At 39.0% G+C, this 26,890-nt stretch overlaps 1 protein-coding gene across 1 annotated transcript; it reads right to left on the bottom strand.

Annotated features, from left to right (window-relative positions):
• Window positions 1-24,018: 24,018 nt before the first annotated feature.
• Window positions 24,019-25,057, bottom strand: LOC127121440 (uncharacterized). Its single transcript, XM_051051930.1, has 4 exons — window positions 24,958-25,057; window positions 24,808-24,869; window positions 24,485-24,556; window positions 24,019-24,174 (listed from the first exon to the last, which is right to left on the bottom strand). The coding sequence occupies exons 1-4, from the start codon at window positions 25,016-25,018 to the stop codon at window positions 24,064-24,066; spliced, it is 306 nt and encodes a 101-aa protein (XP_050907887.1). The 5' UTR covers window positions 25,019-25,057; the 3' UTR covers window positions 24,019-24,063.
• Window positions 25,058-26,890: the final 1,833 nt, after the last annotated feature.

Raw genomic sequence — 26,890 nt, 5'->3', positions numbered from 1 at the left:
AATGTATACAAAGTGGTTATCTCGTTTAGTTTTGAAAGTCGTTTAGAAAAATATAACTCGGCAATGATTCTAGTACGAATGTATGCCAAGTGGTGATTTTCTAATGGAGGTTTTGAAAGGTGTAAGGTGTGAAAAGTAGTTTTAAGTTGTGAATAAGCAATTAAGAGTTATACCTATCCAAGGTCTTTGCGGGCATTTCCTATCCTTATGAGGGTAAAACTGTCCTTACTATTGAGAAGTAAGTAGTTTTATCCTTTGGATGTAGAAGGGTCATCGAAGGGTCATTGATTGGTCATCGAAGGCAACAGTTGTGAGGATACCTTAGCATTCGAAGGGACTATCATCATTTAATCGTAGGCTATACCGAAGGGTCATCGAGGGACAAAGGCAACATTCGAGGGACTATGATGATTTAACCGAAGGGTCTTTGCTAAGTGTATCCCCATATTCGCGGGACATGACTGTAATACCGTAATCGGAGGGCAACAAAGAGAGGTCCAAGATCACATATTCAAAGGCCGTATTTTACAATCAATTAGGTAATTAGGAGGAATTCCCACATTAAAATTATTACATTAAGATCAATTAAGCAATTTAGGGTGGATCTTTGCCATAAAATTAATACATTAAAATCAATTGAGTAATTCAGAGTGAATCTCCACAAGGATATCCCACACATAAGGTGGAATACCTAGCCGACCATTTCCTCGGGAATATGTAAACCTTTACACAATTCAACACACGGGTTAGAGCACCGAGGCAAAGTACGATGGGAAATTGCACCACAAAATAAACACAACAGTCATAAAGTCAGGCCAAATAAGGCAGAGTTATAATGAAGCTTGATTAGACAAACATAAGGCAGAACAGAAAAGAAACAAAACAGCCACTGTCTCGTTCGCTCCTGCTTCGCCTAGCGAAGGCTTAGCGAGTGCTCGCTTAGCGATGTGCTAGCGAGCGGCTGCTGGTTTTGAATTTGATGACAGCATGATCTCCGGAACCCTGAACTTTGTGGCATTGAATTACAGGAATAGCATGGACAAACATTCAGGATATTCAAGCATATTTAAATTCACATGTGAAATCAAATTACATATCCGAAAATTTAAATGATGCCTTATGTATGTAGCGATTACCGATTAAAAGCATAAAACAGTAGAGATGCACAAACCTGTTTGCAATGGAATTGCAGTTTTGGATTGGCAAATCGGATCGAATTGGGCGGTGGTAGCTTCGGAGCGGATGAGCGGCCTTTAGGGTTTCTTTACTCGGAATTCCTTAAGCTGGTCTCCAGGGTTTCTGTGCCAGGGTTTCCGTCCGTCTTCGTCTGTTTTTCGTCCTCCCCTTTTCTGACTGAAGCTTGGCTATTTATAATGCTCTTGTTGTGACCTAATGGGCTCAAAATGAAGCCCGAAAATTCTGATATTCGCAAGCTTCGCTAGGCGAAGGAGTTGCTCGCCTAGCGAGCCAGCTAGTTTGGGCTTTTACTGGATCTGGTGCTTCACTGGGGCGAGTGTCATAACGAGGGGTTCGCTAGGCGAAGGAATTGCTCGCCTAGCGAGCGAGCTAGTTTGGGCCTTTTTCTGGAGTGGGTCCGTTGTGAGCTGGCCTTTTGTTCCTTTAAGGTCAGTGCCTTGCAGAATAAGTCGGAGTGCTTCGAGAAATGTTTTATAAGATTAGTGGGCAAATTTTGGGGTATGACAGCTGCCCCTGTTTAATATTCTTGAACCGAGAGAGTTAGGATGGTATATACACCATTCATGGTCTGGAGGTGGAAGAATATTGAACACTAGAATGCCCCAAAATTTTGCACTTGTCAATCAGTCTTGACGGAGATGGGCTTAAAGATGCCATCCAGGAAGTTTGATGATGAGGGCTTCAGAGTGCGTCATACATTAGACGATATCCGAAGGCAGGGGTGTCATACTGGGTCGTACGTTAGATTGTATAGTGAGTCCTCCATTATGCTGTCGACTTCGCTGGGGAGTCAGGGTGTGTTATACGCTGCTGGGGATAAGGGATCAGAATGGATCATGCGCTAGATCGTATCTGAATACCAGAGTGAGTTGTTCATTAGGCGGATGACTTTGCTGGGGATGGAAGATTAGAAGGAATCGTACGCTAGATCGTATCTGAGTTGCAGAATGAGCCGTTCGTTAGGCTGAATCTAACGAAGGTAGAATCAGAATGGATCGTACACTAGATCGTATATGAGTTGAAGATCCAAAGGGGTCGTATGTTAGGCCGCATCTGAGGATGAAAGGGTAGTCGTATGCTAGACCATGTCAGAATGTACCATACGCTAGGTAGCATCTTAGCAGCAGAATGAGCCATTCGTTAGGCTGCATCTGATGAAATAAAGGTCAGACCGGATCGCACGCTAGATCGTATCTGAGTAGAAGAATGAGCCGTTCGTTAGGCTGAATCTGATTGTGAAGGGGGTAGTCGTACGCTAGACTACACGTCAGAATGTACCATACACTAGGTAGCATCTGAGGAGTTGAAGGTCTAACTAGGTCGTACGTTAGACCGTATTGGAGCTGTTGAAGGTCAGAATGGACCGCACGTTAGATCGCATCTGAGTTGAAGGAGTCATATGTTGAGCTGAATCAGAATGAACCGTACGCTAGGCTATATCTGATATTATTTGTATATGGTGTACTTGCAACAAATGTCTGGAATGTAATCAATAGGAGTATCCGTTTGACTGGATCTTTACTTTGACTGTATCAGGAGGATGATTAACCTGAAAAATAAAGTTAGCTTCATGCTATGTCATGATGTATGAGATGTTTTATGTTTCTGGAACTAAATGCGAACAATGTATGCATGCGCATGCTGTGAAATTATGTAATGAACGAATTATGCATCTGAAATAAATGCGAATATTGTATGCATGTATATGTTATGAGATGATGTAATGAATTCCCTATGCGCCTGAAACGTTCTTCCAGGGGACTCTACTGGGGAAATAAATCTCAGTCTTCTGGTTGGAGATATTCGTATTGATGACCCTGTCTCAGCTGGGGGTATTTGATTTTTATCTGATGGCAGAAACATTCGGCAGAGCTCGGCCAGGGGTAGAAGAGATGACCAGTCCGTCTAGTGATGCCAATTTCTTCTGGGGAACAACTGGCTTAGCCGGGGAATCGAATTAGCAACGGATTCATTGGGAAGCGTGATTAGACCTTCTCCTCGATCCTGAAGTCGTGTAGTAATTGCTATTGCTATTTTAGGCGTGTATTTGGTAAACATTGATCATATTCAAATGCATAAATCAATTCAAATTAAATCAATGGACGTTTACGCAAACAAAACAGAAAAGTAAAACGAAATCATCTTTTTGGAAAGAAAATTGTATTGATTTTGAAAGAGGGCCCGTAAACAGGTAATTTGTGTACAAGGAGACAGAAATCCTAGTAAGAGGAAATTGTCAGGCAAACAAAGAGAAAGCTATGCAGAAAAAGTCCTATTGATTTTAATTCCACTACTGTCATTATGTCTTCAAGTATCTCATCTCCCTTGCGGTCGGATAAAAGTGATTAGCTTGTTTAGTCCTTGGAACTTGGGTGAAGCTGACCGAGAACGGGACATAGTCATACGCTTTAATCCCTAATTTTTGCCTGGACCGCCTTTTCAGGTTTTCAGTCCACCAGGATACCCTTTTTTGCCCAAGCCGCCTTTTCGGGTTTTCGACTTGCTGGGTGTACATGCGTAGTATTTTTTTAACTATGTTCGTGTTCACAGGATGCTGGGACTCTTCGTCATCCACTGTAACAAGCATCATGGCTCCACCGGAGAATACCTTCTTAACTACAAATGGCCCTTCGTATGTGGGAGTCCATTTGCCCCTGGGATCACCTTGTGGTAGAATGATACGCTTGATAACTAAGTCGCCGATTTGGAATTATGGTGTTTTACTTTGAACTGCGTGCAAAGTTCAGTAATCATCTTGTTGTTCTTCTGGAGAGAGCAGGTTTCTCAGATGTATATTTGATAGGATCCATCTTAGAAATCAATAAAGTGGTGTGATTCAACATATACTGTCTTAGTCGGCGAGCAGCCTAAGCCAAAGCACAGCAAGCTTTCTCGAGCTGTGAATATCTGGTTTCACAGTCGGTACCTTTTTGCTAAGGTGGTATATTGCATGCTCTTTTCGACCAAACTCGTCATGTTGCCCCAGCACACCCTATTGAATTTTCTAACACGGTTAAATACACGATTAGAGGTCTTCCTTCAACTGGTAGCATCAGACTTGGAGGTTCTTGGGGATATTTCTTGATTTTGTCATTCATCATTCCATACCATCTCTTGATTTTTCTTTTTTAGTAATTTGAAGATGGGTTTGCAAGTAGCAATCAAGTGTGGAATGAATCGGGCAATGTAATTCGAGTGTCCCAAGAAACCTCTCACTTCTTTCTTGTCTATTTCAGTACCCAGATTTACAATTTCAATTGATTCCTCATGTGGTTGTATGGTCTTTTCTCCTTGTAGTACCAGTCTGGCAAGTTCTCCAGGGACTTCACAATCTTCTTCGCTTCCACCCTCGGCTTGGTAGATCGGATTTTCAAAGTCATAATGAACAGTAGCAGAACTATTATCAACAGGATCCAGAGTGGATATGGACCGGAAAACTGTTACGTGAGTGTGTGCAAGAGAACATAGCTTGTTTGAAAAATGACAAGAAAGATAAAGAGCGCAATATTTGAATGCAAAAAAAATCTATTGATTCATTGAATGTGAATATGCTTATGAAAATGACAAACATTTAACCAAATTTGATACATTAGATGAGCAATAACAATTATTCCTGACTAAAGGAAATCGGGATAGTGTCTTCAGCCTTCCCATTATTGAGTCCGTCACCAATTGTTGGGAAAATCCAGCTATCCAGGTTGCAATCGCTATCAGCATCTTCTACAGCATTAACAGTCTCGTCATGATTAGGCAGAGGAGCAATGATGACATTAGGAGTCTCCGGAGGATCAGAGGTAGCCGCTTGTATCTTTCCACTTCGAACGCCACTTTCAACATGTTCACCTGTTAATATAAGCTCAGTGAAACCCAATGAGGAACTCCTCAATAGATGGCTGTAGAATGGGCCAGTCAGTGTGCTCATGAACATGTCCACTAACTCTCTGTCAGTCAGAGGAGGTTTGACTCTGCCAGCCAAATCTCTCCATTTTTGAGCATATTCTTTGAAGCTTTCTTTAGATCCCATAGTCATATTCTGCAACTGTAACCGAGTAGGTGCTAATTCAGAATTATACTGGTAATGCTTGTAGAAAGTTGTCGCTAAGTCAGTCCAGGTGTGGATGTCAGAGCTCTCGAGCTGATAGTACCATTCTAACTGTGTGCCAGACAGACTCTCTTGGAAGAAATGGATCCATAGTTTCCTGTTAGTGGTATACGGCTGAATCTTTCTCACATAAGCTCTCAGATGCATCTGAGGACAAGATGCCCCATCGTATATAGTGAAAGTGGGGATCTTGAATTTGCGAGGAATGACCACATCGGAGACCAGACCCAAGCTTTCGAAATCCAGACCGGGCGCCTTATGACCCTCCATAGCTAGCATGCGTTCCTCCAACAAATTATATTTAGCATCTTTTGGAGAGTACAGTTCATTTTCATAATCTTCATCGTCGTCCTCCTGGTTGAGAGGATTAGCATTCTCATCTTCCGAATCATTTTCTGTCTCCTCTTCTTGATCCTTTAGAAGTCTAATCTTGACTCCCGCAGCCTGTCCTTTAAGCCTTCTTCCCAGGTTAATGTAACTCACAGGTTTCTTGTCTTTCTTCTCGAGCAATAGAGCCTTTAGTTCCTCCTGCCCCTTGGATAAGTTCAAGATCATCTCCTGGAGTTGAGCATTCTGAGCTTTGAGATTTTTGACAGCCTGTTCGAGGTCCATTTTTCTGTTTGCAGAGAAATCGTGAGAACATTGATCCCTTTAGAGTACCTGTTATGCAATGTGATGTTATGCTATGCAATGTATGAAATGTTTTCAATGTTTAAAGTCCTTGAAATGGTTAGTATAATGCCACGATGTCATGATGTTATGATGTTATGATGTTATGAGGTTATGTAAGTAACAAGCACAAGCAAATCACACAACAATCATTCCTAGGTTTTAAGGCTTGCATGGGTTCCATAGGTAAGTACCCTCCCCACTGAAGTTTGGTTGGTTCAACCTGTCCTAGAATAGTAACCGGGTTCTAGAAGGATCTCAAATCATCGACCTTTCCTTAAGTCCACTTCAGTGCAACACCAAGTGGTTGACCAAAGCTTCCCTAAAGTCCAATCTCAAAGAGTGTAGTATCGAGTATCAACCAACCTCAGTCGGAACCGAAGTCAGTTATCTCACTACTTTCTAATGGCTAGGATGAGTCAATTAGGGTTCTAAAGGTCTGGTTAATGCCTTGATGACACCACGCGAATGCCAAATTTTTCCTCAAGTAAACATGAGGAACATCAGGACATCCAAAGTGTCACATTAACCGTAGCCATCATTTTAACCATTCCAGTATACGCCGGATAGTCGCGATGATCTATTGCTACTTACCTAAGGTACACTAGATCCGGGTGTAGGATCTTTCACTCGAAAATACCCTTAAAAGAAGGAACAATTTGAAAACATAAATGATTTTTTAAGGTGACCTCTCTTTGTCATCCCCAACAGAGTCGCCAGTTCTGTCATACGGTGAACTGACTTTAATGTGTTTTTTAATCGCAATGTCGCGGTTAGCAAGAGTCGCCACCGACTTTTCTTTTATCCAATAAGGAAAGGTGGAAAAGAACAGGAAAAACCTTAATTTAGATTCTTAGGTTCGGGAGGTACATTATACAAAGGGAAGGTGTTAGCACCCTTTGTATCCATGGTTATCCATGGGCTCTTAATTGCTCAATCATTTATGCTTTTCTCGTTTGAAAAAGTGTTTGAAAAATGGGTAGAAAATGTTTTGAAAAGGAGAATCTAACTTTGTAATGATTCTCGTATGAATGTATACAAAGTGGTTATCTCGTTTAGTTTTGAAAGTCGTTTAGAAAAATATAACTCGGCAATGATTCTAGTACGAATGTATGCCAAGTGGTGATTTTCTAATGGAGGTTTTGAAAGGTGTAAGGTGTGAAAAGTAGTTTTAAGTTGTGAATAAGCAATTAAGAGTTATACCTATCCAAGGTCTTTGCGGGCATTTCCTATCCTTATGAGGGTAAAACTGTCCTTACTATTGAGAAGTAAGTAGTTTTATCCTTTGGATGTAGAAGGGTCATCGAAGGGTCATTGATTGGTCATCGAAGGCAACAGTTGTGAGGATACCTTAGCATTCGAAGGGACTATCATCATTTAATCGTAGGCTATACCGAAGGGTCATCGAGGGACAAAGGCAACATTCGAGGGACTATGATGATTTAACCGAAGGGTCTTTGCTAAGTGTATCCCCATATTCGCGGGACATGACTGTAATACCGTAATCGGAGGACAACAAAGAGAGGTCCAAGATCACATATTCAAAGGCCGTATTTTACAATCAATTAGGTAATTAGGAGGAATTCCCACATTAAAATTATTACATTAAGATCAATTAAGCAATTTAGGGTGGATCTTTGCCATAAAATTAATACATTAAAATCAATTGAGTAATTCAGAGTGAATCTCCACAAGGATATCCCACACATAAGGTGGAATACCTAGCCGGCCATTTCCTCGGGAATATGTAAACCTTTACACAATTCAACACACGGGTTAGAGCACCGAGGCAAAGTACGATGGGAAATTGCACCACAAAATAAACACAACAGTCATAAAGTCAGGCCAAATAAGGCAGAGTTATAATGAAGCTTGATTAGACAAACATAAGGCAGAACAGAAAAGAAACAAAATAGCCACTGTCTCGTTCGCTCCTGCTTCGCCTAGCGAAGGCTTAGCGAGTGCTCGCTACAAGCTCGCTTAGCGATGTGCTAGCGAGCGGCTGCTGGTTTTGAATTTGATGACAGCATGATCTCCGGAACCCTGAACTTTGTGGCATTGAATTACAGGAATAGCATGGACAAACATTCAGGATATTCAAGCATATTTAAATTCACATGTGAAATCAAATTACATATCCGAAAATTTAAATGATGCCTTATGTATGTAGCGATTACCGATTAAAAGCATAAAACAGTAGAGATGCGCAAACCTGTTTGCAATGGAATTGCAGTTTTGGATTGGCAAATCGGATCGAATTGGGCGGCGGTAGCTTCGGAGCGGATGAGCGGCCTTTAGGGTTTCTTTACTCGGAATTCCTTAAGCTGGTCTCCAGGGTTTCTGTGCCAGGGTTTCCGTCCGTCTTCGTCTGTTTTTCGTCCTCCCCTTTTCTGACTGAAGCTTGGCTATTTATAATGCTCTTGTTGTGACCTAATGGGCTCAAAATGAAGCCCGAAAATTCTGATATTCGCAAGCTTCGCTAGGCGAAGGAGTTGCTCGCCTAGCGAGCCAGCTAGTTTGGGCTTTTACTGGATCTGGTGCTTCGCTGGGGCGAGTGTCATAACGAGGGGTTCGCTAGGCGAAGGAATTGCTCACCTAGCGAGCGAGCTAGTTTGGGCCTTTTTCTGGAGTGGGTCCGTTGTGAGCTGGCCTTTTGTTCCTTTAAGGTCAGTGCCTTGCAGAATAAGTCGGAGTGCTTCGAGAAATGTTTTATAAGATTAGTGGGCAAATTTTGGGGTATGACAGCTGCCCCTGTTTAATATTCTTGAACCGAGAGAGTTAGGATGGTATATACACCATTCGTGGTCTGGAGGTGGAAGAATATTGAACACTAGAATGCCCCAAAATTTTGCACTTGTCAATCAGTCTTGACGGAGATGGGCTTAAAGATGCCATCCAGGAAGTTTGATGATGAGGGCTTCAGAGTGCGTCATACATTAGACGATATCCGAAGGCAGGGGTGTCATACTGGGTCGTACGTTAGACTGTATAGTGAGTCCTCCATTATGCTTTCGACTTCGCTGGGGAGTCAGGGTGTGTTATACGCTGCTGGGGATAAGGGATCAGAATGGATCATGCGCTAGACCGTATCTGAATACCAGAGTGAGTTGTTCATTAGGCGGATGACTTCGCTGGGGATGGAAGATCAGAAGGAATCGTACGCTAGATCGTATCTGAGTTGCAGAATGAGCCGTTCGTTAGGCTGAATCTGACGAAGGTAGAATCAGAATGGATCGTACACTAGATCGTATATGAGTTGAAGATCCAAAGGGGTCGTATGTTAGGCCGCATCTGAGGATGAAAGGGTAGTCGTATGCTAGACCATGTCAGAATGTACCATACGATAGGTAGCATCTTAGCAGCAGAATGAGCCATTCGTTAGGCTGCATCTGATGAAATAAAGGTCAGACCGGATCGCACGCTAGATCGTATCTGAGTAGAAGAATGAGCCGTTCGTTAGGCTGAATCTGATTGTGAAGGGGGTAGTCGTACGCTAGACTACACGTCAGAATGTACCATACACTAGGTAGCATCTGAGGAGTTGAAGGTCTAACTAGGTCGTACGTTAGACTGTATTGGAGCTGTTGAAGGTCAGAATGGACCGCACGTTAGATCGCATCTGAGTTGAAGGAGTCATATGTTGAGCTGAATCAGAATGAACCGTACGCTAGGCTATATCTGATATTATTTGTATATGGTGTACTTGCAACAAATGTCTGGAATATAATCAATAGGAGTATCCGTTTGACTGGATCTTTACTTTGACTGTATCAGGAGGATGATTAACCTGAAAAATAAAGTTAGCTTCATGCTATGTCATGATGTATGAGATGTTTTATGTTTCTGGAACTAAATGCGAACAATGTATGCATGCGCATGCTGTGAAATTATGTAATGAACGAATTATGCATCTGAAATAAATGCGAATATTGTATGCATGTATATGTTATGAGATGATGTAATGAATTCCCTATGCGCCTGAAACGTTCTTCCAGGGGACTCTACTGGGGAAATAAATCTCAGTCTTCTGGTTGGAGATATTCGTATTGATGACCCTGTCTCAGCTGGGGGTATTTGATTTTTATCCGATGGCAGAAACATTCGGCAGAGCTCGGCCAGGGGTAGAAGAGATGACCAGTCCGTCTAGTGATGCCAATTTCTTCTGGGGAACAACTGGCTTAGCCGGGGAATCGAATTAGCAACGGATTCATTGGGAAGCGTGATTAGACCTTCTCCTCGATCCTGAAGTCGTGTAGTAATTGCTATTGCTATTTTAGGCGTGTATTTGGTAAACATTGATCATATTCAAATGCATAAATCAATTCAAATTAAATCAATGGACGTTTACGCAAACAAAACAGAAAAGTAAAACGAAATCATCTTTTTGGAAAGAAAATTGTATTGATTTTGAAAGAGGGCCCGTAAACAGGTAATTTGTGTACAAGGAGACAAAAATCCTAGTAAGAGGAAATTGTCAGGCAAACAAAGAGAAAGCTATGCAGAAAAAGTCCTATTGATTTTAATTCCACTACTGTCATTATGTCTTCAAGTATCTCATCTCCCTTGCGGTCGGATAAAAGTGATTAGCTTGTTTAGTCCTTGGAACTTGGGTGAAGCTGACCGAGAACGGGACATAGTCATACGCTTTAATCCCTAATTTTTTCCTGGACCTCCTTTTCAGGTTTTCAGTCCACCAGGATACCCTTTTTTGCCCAAGCCGCCTTTTCGGGTTTTCGACTTGCCGGGTGTACATGCGTAGTATTTTTTTAACTATGTTCGTGTTCACGGGATGCGGGGACTCTTCGTCATCCACTGTAACAAGCATCATGGCTCCACCGGAGAATACCTTCTTAACTACAAATGGCCCTTCGTATGTGGGAGTCCATTTGCCCCTGGGATCACCTTGTGGTAGAATGATACGCTTGATAACTAAGTCGCCGATTTGGAATTATGGTGTTTTACTTTGAACTGCGTGCAAAGTTCAGTAATCATTTTGTTGTTCTTCCGGAGAGAGCAGGTTTCTCAGATGTATATTTGATAGGATCCATCTTAGAAATCAATAAAGTGGTGTGATTCAACATATACTGTCTTAGTCGGCGAGCAGCCTAAGCCAAAGCACAACAAGCTTTCTCGAGCTGTGAATATCTGGTTTCACAGTCGGTACCTTTTTGCTAAGGTGGTATATTGCATGCTCTTTTCGACCAGACTCGTCATGTTGCCCTAGCACACCCTATTGAATTTTCTAACACGGTTAAATACACGATTAGAGGTCTTCCTTCAACTGGTAGCATCAGACTTGGAGGTTCTTGGGGATATTTCTTGATTTTGTCATTCATCATTCCATACCATCTCTTGATTTTTCTTTTTTAGTAATTTGAAGATGGGTTTGCAAGTAGCAGTCAAGTGTGGAATGAATCGGGCAATGTAATTCGAGTGTCCCAAGAAACCTCTGACTTCTTTCTTGTCTATTTCAGTACCCAGATTTACAATTTTAATTGATTCCTCATGTCCCAAGAAACCTCTGACTTCTTTCTCAGATGTATATTTGATAAAACATATTGCATATGAACATAATGGTGGCTTTTGCAGATGATTTGCACAGGAAAACATTTAAAATTGCTTTGAATGTGCTTAATCCCGAACGGTGAATTCAAACCGAGTAATTCCCCCGAGGCATACGTGTATTTTTGGTTGCAGGTCACAGGAACCGGATGCCAAGTCATGAATCCTCATCCCCAAGCGGTTGACAAAGTCTCTCCTCAGCAGAGCATGTTTCCCAACAGAGTTGACAATATCCAGACTGTCTAGCCCCAGTAGAGTTGATAGTATCCAGACTATATATCTCCATTGAAGTTGACAGTGTCAGATTGTACCTTCCTAGCAACAACGGAGTGGTTGCATACCCAACGGACAAGAGGGTGGTGTTCCCAGTGTTCATCTCATTCCCCAGCAGATTATTTTTAACAGATTTGTTAATCCCCAGCTTAAGGGTGATTAGCAAGTTCATATCCCCAGCAAAGACCGTTTCCTACGACATTTCCCCAAGAAGTGTTTTCCCCACAGACTCTCCTCACAGAGCCTCGCCGAACAAAGTTTCCATAGTTGATACTCCCCCTGCAAGGTCAACTTTTCAAGCAGCCAATTTATTTTTGGTGGCTCATTGGTCCCGGCAGACGGATCATTCCCCACAGAGCATTCAAGGATTGATACAGCGATCTGTTCCCTATCGGAGTTTGCTTCCCCAAGCAGATTTCTTTTTACACCATGCATAACATTTGCATTTGCATGCATATCATATCAAGCATACACATAAGCTGATAAACAGGTTCTTCCAAGCAGACTGAAGAATTACTTTACAACCAAGGTCATGAGATCCAGCCAGAGGATCAAGCGTGAGTGATCCAGCCTGAGGGTCGTTTTGAAGATTCAACCTGAGAATCGTTTTCCAGTGATCCAGCCTGAGGTTCATTTTGAAGATTCAGCCTGAGAATCGTATTCCAGTGACCCAGCCTGAGGGTCATTTCGAAGATTCAGCCTGAGAATCGTGTTCCAGTGATCCAGCCTGAGGGTCATTTCGAAGATTCAGCCTGAGAATCGTGTTCCAGTAAGCCAGCCTAAGGCTCAATTTGAAGATTCCCCAGTGAAGTCGCCTATAAGCTTTATTTCCCCAGCAAGCCCAAGTCTAATTGAGGAGTCGTTACAACATGTTCTAGCCCGAAGAATATGTACGAAGCCCAAAAGTGGAATATTCTCGAAGCTGCATATCTAATATGAAGGTTGGGTGTAGATTTCAAAAGAGGGTCAACCAGCGCATGCCTCAGATGCGGGATCCTAATGACGGGAATTTATCATCAAAACAATCCAGATCTAGTCAGAAGATCGAAGTAGATTCAGCCAGAGAATCGAAACAAAGAAGATCTAGCCAGAAGATCGAAAATCGCAACAATTCAGATCTAGCCAGAAGATCGAAGTAGATTCAGCCAGAGAATCAAAGGAAATAGATTCAGAAACGGAGGAGATCTAGCCAGAAGATCGAAGAAGATCTAGCCAGAAGATCAAAATCGTATCCAGCCCGAGGATCAAAATTAATATCCAACCAGAGGACTAAATTGAGTATAGGTTCAACCAGAGGATCGAAACTCCAGATTAAGCCAGAGGATCGGAAGAAAAATAAACAACACGGTGTATTTCCGCGTTTTTGTGGTGTTCTCGGAGCGCAAATTTTCGGTCTATCTTTGGTATTCAATCACAGCTCACCCCGTTTGTCTGATAAGCTGTTCGCTTTCATCCTACTCGGTTTAGCTGATGATTGAATAAGGGCAGCTGTAACACCCAAAAATTTGCCCTCCTCATTCATGCATTCATTTAGCATTTCATATTGCATTTCATCATGTCAATCAGAATTAGATCCGAAAAAAAAAACGAAAAAAAAAAGGAAAAAAAAATGAAAAATAAAACGAAAAAAAAAAATTTACAAAAAGAATAAATAAATAAAAATAATAATAAAAAAATAAATAAAATATAATAAAAAATTTTGGACTTGGGTCTCTCTCATTTGAGCCCACAAAACCATGAAATTCAGTCTATAAATACCAAGGCTTCACTTGAGAAAAAGGAAGAGAAGCAAAATACTCTGAGGTTTCCTTGGAACAAAATCCTGGACAAAACCTGAAGAGAAACCTGACAGAGAACTCAGAGCAGCCTCCAAACCCTGAAGGGCCTCACGGGTGCAACTCAATTTCAATCAAGCTCTCCAATCAGGTTTGCCCTATTCCCATTATTTTACGCCTTCAATTTGAATGTTCTAAATGTGTGATGTATTGTGAATGGGTGAAACCTATGCCTTGAATGTTTAATCACATGATTTCTGAAGTGTATGCCACAGGGTTTGAGGTTTCTGAAACCATACTGTTATCCATGAAAAAAATGCTTATGGTGTTTCACTAACCCTTTTGTTGAGTTTTTGTGAGGGCTCACATGACTTTTGCAGGGATAACTTGCGTGGTTTCCCACTTTATTTGTGGGATAACCCCCGGAGGTTCATTCCGATTACCTGTACTGACCCACTTTCTTTGATGGCATTAGCTTGGGAGATCCCAGGGTTTCTTACTCCTTTAATTGTTGTTACTTCGGATCTTTATCCGTGTGGTACTTTTACCTCTTTTCCGCATTTTATCGCTTTCTTATCTGGAAGACCTCGATAGGAGGCATTTGTTTTCTTTTGTTTATTTACTTCTGAGCCCCTTGTTGGCACATTTACTTTATACATGTTTGTTTTGTATGTGTTCGTATCCCTGCAGGTAGCGCGGTTCCTTCATCAAGGACTGCCTTTTTGCCCTTGAGCATCCCAAACCCTAAAACCCAAAGCAACACGTTAACTCCTTCTACTACAGGCGAGTAAGTCTCCAAAGGTCGAGCATCCGGTAGATTGCGTAGTGACGTCGTTCGTCCAAAACCCAATCCATAACCCCATAGTTAGCCGAACTACGTTTTGCTCTGATTCTCAGGCCAGATGAGATACGTAGGCATAAGACGCGATGTCTTAGCGAGCACACATCCCCCCAACCCATAGGTAGCCGAGCTACGAAGACTCTGATTCTCATATTCAGATGAGATACGTATGCAGTGGATGCGACATCCGCGCGAGTCATTTTCATTTAACCCTTTTTTTTTGGCAAACAACACAAGATAAACCCACACCCTTTAGACGAAAACTACAAAAGTGGATCCCGTAGAGTACTACGGATGCGTAGGGGTGCTAATACCTTCCCTTCGCATAACCGACTCCCGAACCCAAGATTTGGTTGCGAGACCCCGTCTTGTCTTTTCCTTTTTCAGGTTTACTTCGAGCGTTTCCTTTCCCTCCTTTGGGATGAATAACGCACGGTGGCGACTCTTCTGTCTTTTTCTTTCGCCAGTTGTTTTTTTTTTTTTTGCGCACTGTATTTTTCAGGTTGCGACAATTGGGAAACACTACGTTTTGGTGAGATCTGAGTGTATTGCACAAGTTGAAGATGAACGAAAATGGTAATCTGAGTACCAAGCTTCCAGTGTTCGATGGCAAGAACTGGAATTGTTGTATGATTCAGATGCGTGTGTTGTTTAGAGCTCAAGATGTTCTTATTCTTGTCAATGATTGTTACACTTCATTTCTAGAAAATGTAACAGATGCGCAGAGAAATATTTAACATGATTTGAGGAAGAAGGATCAAAAGGCATTGTTCTACATCCATCAGTGTGTGAATGTGAACGTGTTTGAGAAAATCGTTGATTTGACGACGATGAAAGTTGTGTGGGACACACTGGTGCAGTGCTACAACGGCGATGCATCTGTGAAAAAGGTGAAGCTTTAGTCTCTACGTAAGAAGTATGAGAATCTCAACATGAAGAACAATGAGAAGGTACTTAACTATATCTCTAGAATGATTCTGATCATAAATGAGATGAAGTCGTGCGGAAAAACTCTTTCTGAAGAAACTATCATTAATAAGGTACTTAGATGTCTTACTTCTCAGTTTGATTACATCGTTGCAGCAATTGAACATTCTAAGGATCTGAGCACCGTGAGAATATAAGAGCTACAAAGCAATCTAGAGGCGTAAAAGTTGTGTCTGACTAAAAGAACCTCTGAGAGAGAGGTAAAGCAGACTCTAAAAGCTTCTTTTGTCAAGAAAGACCAGAAGAAGTCTTGGTCAGAAGCCAAGAAAATACATGGTAAGTCTCAGAAGTTAGAAACCTCAACTTCTGGGAGTCAGAAGGGAAATGAGAAGTATGACAAGACTTCTTCTGGAGGGCATTAATCCAAGAAAGTAAATACACTCTTAATAGTAAAAGTACAAATTGGCCTTAGATGAACTCTTCTAGTTCAATGCCTTTTTTTCTTAATACTACCAGTAAATATCTATTCAGGACTCCCCCAAAATATGAGACCCCTATGACTTTCTCTCAACAACTATCCCTAGTGTGAGAAATATTACAAAAGGTTATAATGATAGAGCTATTACAACTTAATAAACCAAACTCTATTCCTTCAGATAGGAATGATCAAAGGAATAGAGTTTCACAATATAAAACACATGAAAAACACAAAGATTCAACAAACACAAATTCCTTGTAATATCTCTCAAGGTATGAGTCTTCTGATATGGAGTGAGACTCCCTAAATAGCAAAACAATCAATTGCAGCTTGTGATTAGGGTTTGGAAAACTTGCAGCTTAAGAAAACTCCCAAAAGCGCAGTTTCAAGATGTGATTTAATTTGATTTGCAATCTATCTTAAATTAAATCCCAATCAATCTGATTTGGTATTGATCTGTGATCTTTTTAGGAATTCTTTCCTAATTCCAAAAAGTGCATAAACACATAGACAAATAAGGAAACAAATCGGGCGCTTGATTCTAAAATGGCGCACCAATTTCTGGAGCAGAATGTTACACAATGTGTTGCTCCACATCTTTGCGTCATGTTTTGAGCGCATAGAGACCATACGCTTCAACATCATGTCATGACATCTTGCATAACATGTTGACTATAAAATGTGTCAATCACTTATAACAACAAAATGTCTATCAATTTTTAAAATACATCAATGTTACACCATTACATATTTAATCTAAGTGTTTTTTTTATTTTTATAATTCAATAATATTTTAAAAACTTCTTAATGTTGTTAAAAATTAAAATGGTATGATATTTTATACTTGATATATTTATTTTTATTAGAAATACGGGTAATTGGTACGGGTATGGGTACTTACATACCAATAAGACACATATACGGATGTTAACGTTTGTACTCAAGCGGGTATGAACATATGTACGAGTTTTTATAAACTACAGATATAAATATGAGTACTATAGTATCATACCAAAATTTTACTCATTTTCATCCCTAATCCAAGGTTGTAGACCTGAAACTTTTAAGTCGGAAAAGGAAAATCTCAAAAAACTCTAATTTTTAGTTATAAATATATAAAATGACATAAAATTTACATATATTTTTATAATAGTTGATAAAGAGAGAATTCGTGATTTTAGTGTTTGGTTCAACTATTAACAATCACAAAAATTAAATTTTTAATCGAAAAAGGAAAATCTCAAAAACTCTCGTGTTTAGTTATAAATATATAAAATGATATATAATTTACATATACTTTATAGGAACCGTAATTAATGGGTTACGGATGATGCATCCAATGCTTTGGCTATATAAGATACCAAAGCCAAAACAATATTAATTCCAACATTGAGAGCATTTTCAATAACTAGAGAAATACACCCGTGAGAAAAACTCTAAGTGAGATAAATTCTTAAATACAATGTGTATTTTATCTTTCCAGTAAATAAAAAGGATGCAGCAGCCCGTATCAATTTCTGTGTATTATTATTCCTCATTTATATCTCTATTTCAAGAATCTAACTATGAGGAAATGTTGTGTAGTTTCCTAACAACTGGTATCAAAGCTGGTTGGTTCTTTCCGTTTCAGAAGCGATCCACAAGAGTCAGACTCAAGTAGGAGCGATGGCAGCAGACGAAGGAAAGGTGAAAATTAAGAAGTTTGATGGTGCGGACTTTAGCTTTTGGAAGATGCAAATAGATGATTATTTGTATCAGAAAGGTTTGCATGAACCTCTCAGGGGCACGAAACCAGCGACAATGGAGGACGGTGCTTGCATCCTTCTCGATAGAAAAGCTCTTGGAGTCATTGGATTGACGTTATCCCGTAATGTTGCTTTCATCATTGCAAAAGAAAATACTATGATTGTGGCATTATCCATGTTGAATCTTTGCAAAACACGGTTGATGTACTCTGCCTGAGATAACTTCAAAATTCCTTTTTGCTTATCTCTCGTGATTTGCATTCCAAGAATCTTCTTTGTTGGACCCAAGTCCTTCATGTCAAATTCTTTTGACAATTGCATCTTCAAGTTTTTGATTTCATCAATATCTAGACCTCCTACTAACATATCATCGACATAAAGTAATAAAATAATATAACTTGAATGATATATCTTGAAGAAACAACAGTGGTTGGCATTGCACTTCTGAAAACCTTCCTTGTGCATGAAGCTTTCAAACTTCCTATACCACTGTCTTGGAGCTTGTTTTAGACTATACAAGCTCTTCTTTAATTTGCACACCATTTTATGTTTCCCTACTTCCGAGAAACCTTCTGGTTGATGCATGTTGATCTCCTCATCTAAGTCTTCGTGAAGAAACGCAATCTTCAGATCCAACTATTCTAGGTAAAGCTCTTCACTGGCAATAATACTTAACACATACCTGATAGTATTGAGCTTCACAACTGGAGCAAAGATTCCAGTGTAGTACACTCCTTCTTTTTTCTGAAATCCTTTGAAAACTAGTCAGGCCTTGTATCTCTTGGAGCCATGATGATCCTCCTTCACCCGATACACCCATTTGTTGTGAAGTGCCCTTTTTCCCATAGGTAACTCAACAAGTTCCCATGTTTGATTAGAGATCAAATACTTCATCTCATCCTTCATAGCAAGTTCCCACTTGCTAGCATTTGTGGTATGACATTCTTCTACATAATCTTCAAGCTTCCCTTCATCTGTAAATAACATGTAGTCCATGTATCTTATGTTAGGAACACGAGTTCTAAAAGACTTTATCAATACAAGAGTTGGAGTCAGAGGCTTTGATATGTGAGACTGCTGCTCTGCCTTGTTCAATTGTTTCCTCTAGCTGAGGATTATCAACTATAGGACTTTCTGGGACATCTTCCACCTATACATAAACTGGACCACTCAAATCTGAGTTGCTGGCACCTGTATTCTGTTAGTTCTTGTGCATCACTCTTTCCTTGAAGGTCACATCTCTATTATGGATCATCTTTTTTTTCCATCGTCCCGTAGGTGATAGCCAAACTCATCCTCACCATAACCAAGGAAAGTTCACTTCTTTGATTTGACATCAAGCTTATTCCTGCCATGATCACTAATGTGCATATATGCTACACAACCAAAAACTTTAATATGTGAGAGTTTTACCTCTTTTCCACTCCATACCTCTTTTGGAATTCTAAGCTCCAATGATAACGATTAACCTTAATTGATTAAGTAACCTGATGTGTTGACTGCCTCTTCTTGGAACTGCTTCTGTAAGCCTGACTGCACACGTAAGCTTCTGGCTCTTTCAGTCAACGTTCGACTCATATGCTCATCTACATCATTCTATCGAGGCATCCTCGACACATTCCTCTCCATTCTGGTTCCGTGCTCATAGCATAAATTCTTGAACTTGGTGTCTACATATTCACCACCATTGTCATTTCAGAGCTTTTTGATCTTCCATCCGGTCTCATTTTCTACCATCGCTTTCCATACCTTGAAAGCCTCAAATACGTCAGATTTATATTTCAGAAAGTATACCCATTCCTTTCTGGAATGGTCATCAATAAAAGTCACAAAGTATTTCTTCCCACCAATAGATGGGACGGTAGTTGGAACCCAAACATCAGAGTGGACAAGCTCGAGTCTTTCCTTGTTTGGGGTTCTTTCACTTGTTTGAAAACTAACTCGCTTCTGCTTTCCAAGTATATAGTCTTCGCACATGTCAATTTCTATTGACTGAAGACCCACTAGTTTTCCATTTAAGTGCATATGACCTTCATCCCTTTCTCACTCATATGGCCTAGTCTTTGGTGTCATATATTGGGACTTTCATTTGTTGCAATTGCAATCAAATGACATGCTCCAACTGTCTTGCAAATAGTACCACTCTTTTTACCGTGAGCAACTATCATTGTACCTTTTTAAATCTTCCAATGATCTCCATGGAAGATTGTTGTGTAGCCATCACTGTTCAACTTGCCTACTGAGATTAAGTTCTTCGTCAGGCTGGGAATGTGTCTGACATCCTTCAACTTTCAAACATACCCATTCAACTTGATCTTCACTGCACCTTTTCCCACAATCTCGTAAGATTGTTCATTACCAAGGTAAACTTTACGGAGGTTCCCGGGGACATAATTTTCAAAGAACTATTTATGTGAAGTTTCATGAAAGGATACTCCAGAGTCTAACACCCAAGACTCTTCCTTACTCTCCAAAGAACATATCAACGCACCACCTTCTCTTGAGGTTGAAGCAATGTTTGCCTCATCTTTCTCCTCCTTATTCTTCGGTGCACTCATGCATTGATTTTTTTAGTGTTTGATCTTCCCATAATTCCAACATTCGATAGACTTTGAGCTGTTAGAACTATGATAATTTATGGACTTTGATCATCTCACCTTTGATTTGTTGCGTTCCCTTCCTTTGGTTGAACTTCTACCTCTTAACTCTGTATGCAATACTGAAGAGGTTGATGATTCACTTGACTCTCTCTGTCGGATCTCTTCATTGAGAACCAAATCACGAACATCATCAAATTTCGACTTGTCGCTTCCCGATGAGCTACTCACGGTTGTGATTGTAGCATTCCAACTTTCTGGCAGCGAAGACAAGAGTATCAAAGATCGTGCTTATTCACTAAAGTCGATTCCAACTGAACTCAATTAGGTTGTAGTAGTGTTGAGTTGGTTCAGATGTTGCATCATTGACGCACCTTAAGTCATCCGTAAGTTGAACAACCGCCTTATCAAATGAATTTTGTTTGAGGCTGAAGGCTTTTCGTACATGCTGGAAAGAGCCTTCATAAGATCAACCGTAGTCTTTTATTTGTCAATGTTGAAAGAACATTATGGGATAAAGTTAATCGAATGACTCCAAGAGCTTTTCTATCGAGAAGGGTTCATGCACCATTCTCCATTGCCGTTGGTTTCGTGCCCGTTAGAGGTTCATGCATGCCTTTCTGATACAAATAATCCTCTATTTGCATCTTCTAAAAGCTGAAGTCCGCACCATCGAACTTCTCAATTTTCACCTTTCCTTCGTCTGCTACCATCTCTCCCACTCGAGTCTGACACCTCTGGATCGCTTCTGAAATGGAAAGAACCAACCAACTTTGATACCAGTTGTTAGGAAACTACGCAACATTTCCTCACAGTCAGATTCGTGGAATAGCGATATAAATGCGGAATAATAACACACAAAAATTCATACGGGCTGCTGCAAACTTTTTATTTACTAGAAAGATAAAATACACATTGTAGTTAAGAATTTCTCTCACTCCGTGTTTTTCTCACTGGTGTATTTCTCTAGTTATTGAAAATGCTCTCAATGTTGGAATTAATATTGTTTTGGCTTTGACATCTTATATAGCCAAAGCATTAGATGCATCATCCATAACCCATTCATTACGGTTCCTCTAAAGTAGAAACATCTTCCATTTACTTCTAAGTAATAAGAAACAATGACAATTAAAGTAGAAACATCTTTCATTTACTTCTCTAGTTATTGAAAAAGTCATTGTTTTCTTATTATTTGGGTGGTCATTGTTTTCTTATTATTTAGAAATAAATGGAAGATGTTTCTACTTTATAGGAACCATAATGAATGGGTTACAGATGATGCATCAAATGCTTTGGCTATATAAGATGTAAAGCCAAAACAATATTAATTGCAACATTGAGAGAATTTTCAATAACTAGAGAAATAAACCAATGAGAAAAACTCTGAGTGAGAGAAATTCTTAAATACAATATGTATTTTATCTTTCCAGTAAATAAAAAGTCTGCAGCAGCCCGTATCAATTTCTGTGTTTTATTATTCCGCATTTATATCGCTACTCCACGAATCTGACTATGAGGAAATGTTGCATAGTTTCTTAACAATTGGTATCAGAGCTGGTTAGTTCTTTCCGTTTCAGAAGCGATCTAGAGGAGTCAGACTCAAGTGGGAGAGATGGCAACAGACAAAGGCAAGGTGGAAATTGAGAAGTTTGATGGTGCGGACTTCAACTTTTAGAAGATGCAAATAGAGGGTTATTTGTATCATAAAGGTATGCATGAACCTCTAACGGGCACAAAACCAGCGACAATGAAGGATGGTGCCTGGTCCCTTCTCGCTAGAAAAGCTCTTGGAGTCATTCGATTGATGTTATCCCATAATGTTGCTTTCAACATTACCAAAGAAAAGACTACGACTGATCTTATGAAGGGTCTTTTCAGCATGTACGAAAAGTTGTCGCCCTCAAATAAAGTTCATTTGATGAGGCGGTTGTTCAACTTACGGATGACACACGGTGCGTCAACGATGCAACATATGAACAAACTCAACACTACTACAACCCAATTAAGTTCAGTTGGAATCGACTTTGATGAAGAAGTATAGGCTTTAATACTTTTGTCTTCCCTGCCAGAAAGTTGGAATGCTACAGTCACAACCGTGAGTAGCTCATCGGGAAGCAATAAGTTGAAATTTGATGATGTTTGTGATTTGGTTCTCAGTGAAGAGATCCGAGAAGAGAGTCATGTAAATCATCAACCTCTTCAGTATTGCATACAAAGTCAAGAGGTAGAAGGTCAACCAAAGGAAGCGAGCGTAGCAAATCAAAGGTGAGACAATCAATGTCCAGAAATGATCATAGTTTTAACAACTCGAAGACTATCGAGTGTTGGAATTGTGGGAAGACCGAACACTACAAATATTAGTGCAGTAGCACACTGAAGAACCAGGAGGTGAAAGATGAGGAAAAAATTGCTTCAACCTTAGAAGGAGGTGATGCATTGATATGTTTTTTAGAGAGCAAGGAAGAGTCTTGGGTGGTAGACTCTGGAGCATCCTTTCATGCAACTTCATAGAAACAGTTCTTCTAAAATTATGTCCCCAGGAACCTCGGTAAAATTTACCTTGATAATGAGCAATCTTGTGAGATTATGTGAAAGGTGTAGTGAAGAATGGTATAGCTGAGCATATGAATCGAACGTTGATTGAAAGAGCCAGAAGCTTACGTGTGCAGTCAGGCTTACCGAAGCAGTTCTGGGCAGAGGCAGTCAACACATCAACTTACTTAATCAACTGAGGTTCATCGATACCATTAGAGATTAGAATACCAGAAGAGGTATGGAGCGGAAAAGTGGTAAAACTCTCACATCTTAGAGTTTTCGGTTGTGTAACATATGTGCATATTAGTGATTATGGAAGGAATAAGCTTGATCCTAAATCAAAGAAGTGCACTTTCCTCGGCTATGGTGAGGATGAGTTTGGATATCGCCTATGGGATGATGAAAACAAAAAGATGATCAACAGTAGAGACGTGATCTTCAATGAAAGTGTGATGTACAAGGACAAACAGAATACAGGTGCCAACAACTCAGTTTCGAGTGGGCCAGTTTATGCAGAGGTGGACGATGTCCCAGAAAGTCCTATAGTTGATAAACCTCAGCTAGAGGAAACAACTGAACAAGGCAGTGAGCAGCAGCCTGACATATCAGAGCCTCCGAGTCCAACTCATGTATTGAGAAGGTCTTATAGAACTCGTGTTCCTAATAGGAGATACATATTATTGACATATGAAGGGGAGCCTGAAGATTATATAGAAGCATGTCAGACCGCAGATGCTAGCAAGTGAGAACTTGCTATGAAAGACGAGATGAAGTCTTTGATCTCCAATCCGACATGGGAACTTGCTGAGTTACCTATGGAAAAAAGGGAACTTCACAACAAATTGGTGTATCGGGTGAAGGAGGACCATGATGGGTCCAAGAGATACAAGGCCTGACTAGTTGTCAAAGGATTTTAGCAAAAAGAAGGAGTTGACTACACTGAAATCTTTGCTCCAGTAAAAGAAATACACTAGTGAGAAAAACTCTGAGTGAAAGAAATTTTTAAATACAATGTGTATTTTATCTTTCGAGTAAATAAAAATCTACATCCCGTATCAATATCTATGTGTTATTATTCCGTATTTATATCGCTATTCCACGAATCTGACCAGTAAAAAAATGTTGCGTAATTTCCTAACAAAATTTACATATATTTTTATAATAGTTGATAAAGAGAGTGTTTGGTTCAACTTTAACAATCACACAAATTATTTTTTTAATATATTTTGAAGTGCAGAAACCTTCAACAAAAATACCGCAATATAATCCCATATTTATTTGATCCCATCATCATGTTTATAAATTGTAATGTGGCATTTCAAAAGTACTACAACCAACTCCAAATAAATTTAAGATTGAAAATCAGTGAGATAATGTGCATTCCTTCTTTATCATAAAATATTTCTCATTTTTCTTTATAGTTAAAATTCTCTCTTGTAAGCTCTTCTTCAAATTTCTCTTCTTTGTTGGCTCCTGTTACAACAACAAAAATATTTGAACTCACTTTATCATATAATTCCAAATCACTTAAACCATCGTAACAAAAGTATAACTCAAAACCACTTTATTCGGATTCTTTTCCTCTATTAATATTATTTTGTCTTTAAAAAAATAATATAACTCAAAGGTATATATGTTATAGAAAAATAACTTTATAAATTATCAATGTTACTTTCATGGTTATAAGTGTTTAGCAGATGCAATATGGAGAAAAAAACTCAGGATCTTGATCTTAATAAAGTGATTAAATGAAGTGTTCGGAAAAATATTGTGACATAGTTACCTTGTGAGCGGAATCAGCGTTTTCATTTTCAACTTCAGCCTGATCCCACTTCAGCAATCTTTTTCCCACTAGCTATGATCAAAATAATATAATATAGAATATATCAGCATCACATTCAGAAACAAATCTTAACACCAAAATCTTAATAATAATAATAATAAGTTGCAATAATTCAACTTTAAAAAAACCTATAATCAGTTGTAAAAAGTTAGATCACAATACAACAAAAAATAATCTTGTGAAACCCTAATAGTTACATATAGAACAAATTATCACAGGTCTGTACACATGCTACTTTCATTAACGCAGGATAATGTATTCACCTGGAGTCGTTGGATCAAATACGAAAGTGTGCCATTTTTGATAAGAACGTTGCCGGAATAACCTAAAGGAAAAGGAACGAAGTGAAAACAGATTATGATAAGAAAATATCATTAATAAAGTGTGATTGTGTGTGTGTGAGAGAGTAGTACCAACTCCAGCTGCTACAACGAGGAACTTGGAAATCCCGATCTTGCTCATAGACATAGTCATGGCGTGAAAGAATGTGTTTATGAATGGCTATTGCTAGAATCAGTTTTCTATTCTATACTTTCTGTTATATATGGATAAATAACTAGATTTATATAAAGAAATTGATACATAATATTTTTATTTTAATTACAATATATTTAAAAATTAATCATTTGATTATGAACTTTACATTCACTCATAATTAAATTAAAAATATTGTCAATAGGTAGTATTATTCATTAAAAAAATCAACTCCAAAATCTTAAAATAAAATGTACAAATTCATTCATATTCTAATTCAATTTCATAGATACTATATTTATTTTAATTAAAATTAATTTAAAAATTAATAATTTGATTTTAAACTTTACGCTACATTCAAAATTTAATTAAAACAAATTATTCCTAATCTAAGATAGTATACATTGTCAATCAGATCCTATTAATCATCATAAAGAAAAAATCAAATCTTAGATCTCCAATTCTAGTAAAGCTGGAAATGAGTTGAATTAATTCAAAAATTAATTATTTGATTCTGAACTGTAGTTTACTCAAAGTTTATTTAAAAGTATACTTTTTTAGTCTAAGTTAATATACAATTGTCATTAGGTCTTAATATTCATAAAGGAAAAATAAATTAAATCCAAAATTTCCAAAAATAAATTTAATATTCTCTTATTTGATTTCAAACTTTAGTTCACTCAGAATTTAATAAAAATATTTTTTGTTATAATCTAATATAAATGACCTAATACACATTGTCATTGGGTCTTATTGTTGAATTGTAATTTCTTGTGCCGAATCAGGTTGTTCGACAGAGTAAGGAAGTGTCAAACCACCTAGTGTGTTGAGTTGTGTTAGTGTGTGAAGTGCCGAAGCATTTTGTTTCACACAGGATTTCGACTTATGCCTATTTTAGTAGTGTTAGCTATTTTGGACTTTCATAGTTTGGGGCTTTGCCTTGAGACCCGAGTAAACCTAAATCTATAAATAGAGGGAGTAACCCTTATTTTTGTAATGAAGTATCATAACATTACATTCACAGTATTTTGCAGTTGCAAAGGAATAAGAAGTTTTCCACAGTTTGTGGGCAGAGAGAAACTCTGCAAAATTATATTTATCTTCTCCTTCATCGTTCTTTACTTTATTTATTTCTCAATTGTTCTTCTCTTTTCATTGCTATTGTGTGGGTAATAACAATCTTGTTCATCAAGATTGATTGAAATTCTCCATAGGTTTTGGGAAATTTCCAACATCTGGTATCAAGAGCTCCGGTTTTATCGATTTGTGTGAAGAAAATCACCATGGCAACGAATCATCCAAACAGGCATTTTCCAGCAAATCTTTCGATTCTTAAGAACAACAATTATGAGAATTGGTGCAAGCAGATAAAGGTTGTGTTCTGTTATCAAGATCTTTGGGATCTTGTGAAGGAAGGAGTAACAACGTTTGCAGAAGCCGCGACAAATCAAGGAAAGGTTGCACATAAAGAATTGAAGAAGAAAGATTATAAAGCTCTCTTTATAATCCATCAATGTGTTGATGTAGATAACTTTGAAAAGGTTAGTGATGCAGAGTCAGCGAAAGAAACATGGGAAATTCTGGATAAATCGTTTGGAGGCGCAGAGAAGGTGAAAGAGGTGAGGTTACAAACTCACAAAAGAACGTATGAATTTTTTCAGATGGAAGACAGTGAAGCATAACTGATTTCTTCACCAAGGTTACGAAACTGATGAATCAAATCAAGGTATGTGGAGAAGTGTTGGCATCAAGATCTGTTATTGGAAAGATCTTGAGGTCGTTGGCTCCAAAGTTCGACCACGTGGTAGTAGTCATAGAAGAGTCAAAAGATTTGTCAAAACTGACAAAGGAAGAGCTTCAAGGGACGCTTGA

Source organism: Lathyrus oleraceus, chromosome 2, assembly GCF_024323335.1.
Source record: "Lathyrus oleraceus cultivar Zhongwan6 chromosome 2, CAAS_Psat_ZW6_1.0, whole genome shotgun sequence".
In the NCBI taxonomy this organism is placed as follows: domain Eukaryota; kingdom Viridiplantae; phylum Streptophyta; class Magnoliopsida; order Fabales; family Fabaceae; genus Lathyrus; species Lathyrus oleraceus.
The sequence above is the reverse complement of the archived record's forward strand: the minus strand, read 5'-3'. Positions and strand labels throughout refer to the sequence as shown.

Coding starts and splice junctions, on each gene's coding strand:
- LOC127121440 (XM_051051930.1), bottom strand. CDS start 25,018: ATGACTATGTCTATGAGCAAGATCGGGATTTCCAAGTTCCTCGTTGTA. Junction 24,870..24,957: donor CGTTGTAGCAGCTGGAGTTG/GTACTACTCTCT, acceptor CTTTTCCTTTAG/GTTATTCCGGCAACGTTCTT. Junction 24,175..24,484: donor ACGCTGATTCCGCTCACAAG/GTAACTATGTCA, acceptor TTGTTGTAACAG/GAGCCAACAAAGAAGAGAAA.